The sequence below is a fragment of the Anastrepha obliqua genome, chromosome 4, assembly GCF_027943255.1.
Source record: "Anastrepha obliqua isolate idAnaObli1 chromosome 4, idAnaObli1_1.0, whole genome shotgun sequence".
NCBI lineage: Eukaryota > Metazoa > Arthropoda > Insecta > Diptera > Tephritidae > Anastrepha > Anastrepha obliqua.
This window is the reverse complement of record NC_072895.1, coordinates 20,839,506-20,842,208: the sequence shown is the minus strand read 5'-3', so window position 1 is coordinate 20,842,208 and position 2,703 is coordinate 20,839,506. Positions and strand designations below refer to the sequence as shown.

Sequence of the window (2,703 nt, the reverse complement as noted above, 5' to 3'; positions counted from 1 at the left end):
TTTAACATAAGTTTTTGTGTCGATTTAGCTAGAATTTGTCTTGACCCAGTATATTTATGTACTTTTGCCTGCATATAACATAGCATGCAGACCAAGAAACTGAATATCGGACTATATGTATTTGGGAAATTTCAAATTTACCGAAATGAATTTTTCGTATAAAGCAATGGTAATTGGGGAAAACCCCCTCAATTTGTAGTAAAAAAAAACTAAGCGTGCGACTCAAATTTATATTTGCGTTGGCGAATCAGTATTTTCCAAAATATTGATTTAGATTATTTTCCCCCGAATATGAGAAATGAAGTTCCTTATTTTTTCCCCGACTGATATGCCAACGCATTTTTTTAAAGGATATGAAAATGACTACCGATCGCATTACATTTATTTGTCAATCGAAATCATTGTCTATAAATTATAAATTTTCATGAAGTGATAGCAAGTAAAAGCGACAAATTGAACTGGTCCATTCAAGACTTACTATGTGGCCCTCCCCAATTTTACAATTTTGCTTTTGAATTAGTGTTCATAACCATCGGGCAGTGGGTTGACGTGTGGATTGTGGAATAAGCTTTTGTTGCCTTCGCCCCATGGGAATCGCTTTTCCCGACGACGCAAATAATCGTATTTGATAAATTCGGCACGAGGATGGTCATGCTCTTCCTGATGCTTCAAGTAGGCGTTCAACATGCAAAGACCTACAGCAGGCACTGCCACGAAGAATGAAAGACGCTTCCATACTTTATAACCACCTAAAATGAATTACAGTTTAGAAGTCATGTTATGAAGTTATGGCAAATTACATAACCTCCTACTTGCTTAACCTCCTGAGACATACCGCCCCCAAACGAAGGTTAAGAAGTTGGCCGCGAATTTATACTCACCAGAATGTTCACCAGCAGAGGCAGCAGTTCCAGCTTGGGATCTGTTTAAGCTAATAGCAATTTGACGGCGAAAAACTTGTGAGAGAATAGCAGCCATTTTTGTATCCTCTTTCGTAAAATCCAAACACTAATGAAAATTTTTCGATTAAATCAATTTGACTTTTAATTGACAACTGACAGCAATACTACCAGCATAGTGCTACCAGATTTTAACATCTTTTTACCCTGGTCTTAAACCAGCTATTACAAAACATTATAAAATATAAGACTACGACTATTGTTGTACAGATTCATAGTCAAAACACTCTCAGCTGGTTGTCAAAAAATTCTGAGATCACCTGAATCCAAAACGCTCTATTATGTAACATGGTTGCATAAAAAATTATTAAATTTCATGGAAAATCGTCTCAAAAAATCAAAAATTATTGTAAATGATTAAAGTTAGAAATATTATTTTGCATTTTTTTCTAATATTTTAATGCTACCACACAAATCCTAGTTCCGCATAAAAACCCCACCAACACGCTCAATCAGAAAGACCAAGCACTCACACCATCACACGCTTGACTGCCTGTCAAACTCACACCAAGGGTGCCTGTCAAAAAATAGAAAGAATAAGAGCAAGGCACATGCATTAAAGGTGGTGGCATTAGACCAACAACAATGTTTTGTACGTTTGATTGTCATGGTAAGGTATTGGCGAAGTAGAAAACAAAAAAATTAATTCGCCTCGTTTTATTCTGTGCTGACAGCTACATGGACACAGCGAAAGAAAAAAAAAAAACAAATCAGTAGATTTACCAACACCAACTTTAATAGATTCGCTTTAAAAAAGAGTTATTTTATACAACGATTGCGACTTCCGAATTTGCTCGCGACGTATTTTCTTTAAATAAACAAACAAGTAGAAGACAAATTATTTCCTTGTGAGGAAAGGTAAGCGGAAGCAATATAAAATCATAAGAGAGATTTAAAAACGAAGTGTTATTACTTTTTTTTCGAAGTCGATTACTTTATTTTTTGGCATTTTGACACGTCTGACGTCAGGTCGCTTACCAATACAAAGCAAACGAACAAAATAAGCAAGAGGAGGAGAACTTGCATATTTGTGAAAATTCAGTGAATGGCTTAGTAATAGTGTGATTTGTGGCACTTAAACTAACCGAACAAATTAAATTGTGAAAGCACAAATAATAAAAATCTCCAAATGCAGTTTTTTTTCGTTTTTATGTGGAAGGCGAAGACGCTGTGGTAAGAAAGTGTATGTGTTTGTGCATAATTTCGAGTATTTGGTAGATTCTATTGCCTTCACCTACTCTTCCTCTTCATAAACAAATAATTCCGCTTCCTTTTGTTTGTTAATTCATGGAGCCTTACGACATAGGGCATTTGGAAGGCGCAACCTTGTATTCTATCATCTTTGCCGTTCGCCTATTTTTTAGCAGTTGATTGATTTATCGAAATTTTTTAATTTTTCATTCAACAAACCTTGCTCTTTTGTTCAAAAATGCAAAGAAATTTTTTTTAATTGAGTGTTATGTGTTTAAATGGCCACGTAAAAAATAAATAAATAGTATAACTGCGTCAGCTGAAAGTCTTCGATACTAGCGCTGCGTTATCTTTTTGTTTATTTAAGAATCCTATTTTTATTAATTGTTCCGCAATACATGAAATTTACAGATCACATGCGATGGCTCATTACAAATAGAGATATGTGCTAATCAAAATACCACCCTGTAGATGTTTTTCACATTTTCGAGGGAAATATGAATTCGCCGCGAAGTTAAGTTTTCAGCTGCTGTCGTGAGCAATTTGGGAAAAT

General features: G+C 35.0%; 1 protein-coding gene across 1 annotated transcript; it reads right to left on the bottom strand.

The window, feature by feature from the left end:
* Positions 1-364: 364 nt before the first annotated feature.
* Positions 365-1,048, bottom strand: LOC129243445 (cytochrome c oxidase subunit 6A1, mitochondrial). The gene is made up of 2 exons (XM_054880476.1): positions 882-1,048; positions 365-749 (listed from the first exon to the last, which is right to left on the bottom strand). Exons 1-2 carry the CDS (start codon positions 976-978, stop codon positions 517-519), a joined length of 330 nt encoding a protein of 109 aa, XP_054736451.1. The 5' UTR covers positions 979-1,048; the 3' UTR covers positions 365-516.
* Between the last annotated feature and the right edge of the window lie 1,655 nt (positions 1,049-2,703).

What these genes read in the sequence shown, in the direction of transcription:
- LOC129243445 (XM_054880476.1), bottom strand. Translation starts at nt 978, where the DNA reads ATGGCTGCTATTCTCTCACAAGTTTTTCGCCGTCAAATTGCTATTAGC. An exon ending in CTCTGCTGGTGAACATTCTG is followed by an intron (nt 750 to 881) that starts GTGAGTATAAAT and finishes AATTCATTTTAG; the next exon opens with GTGGTTATAAAGTATGGAAG.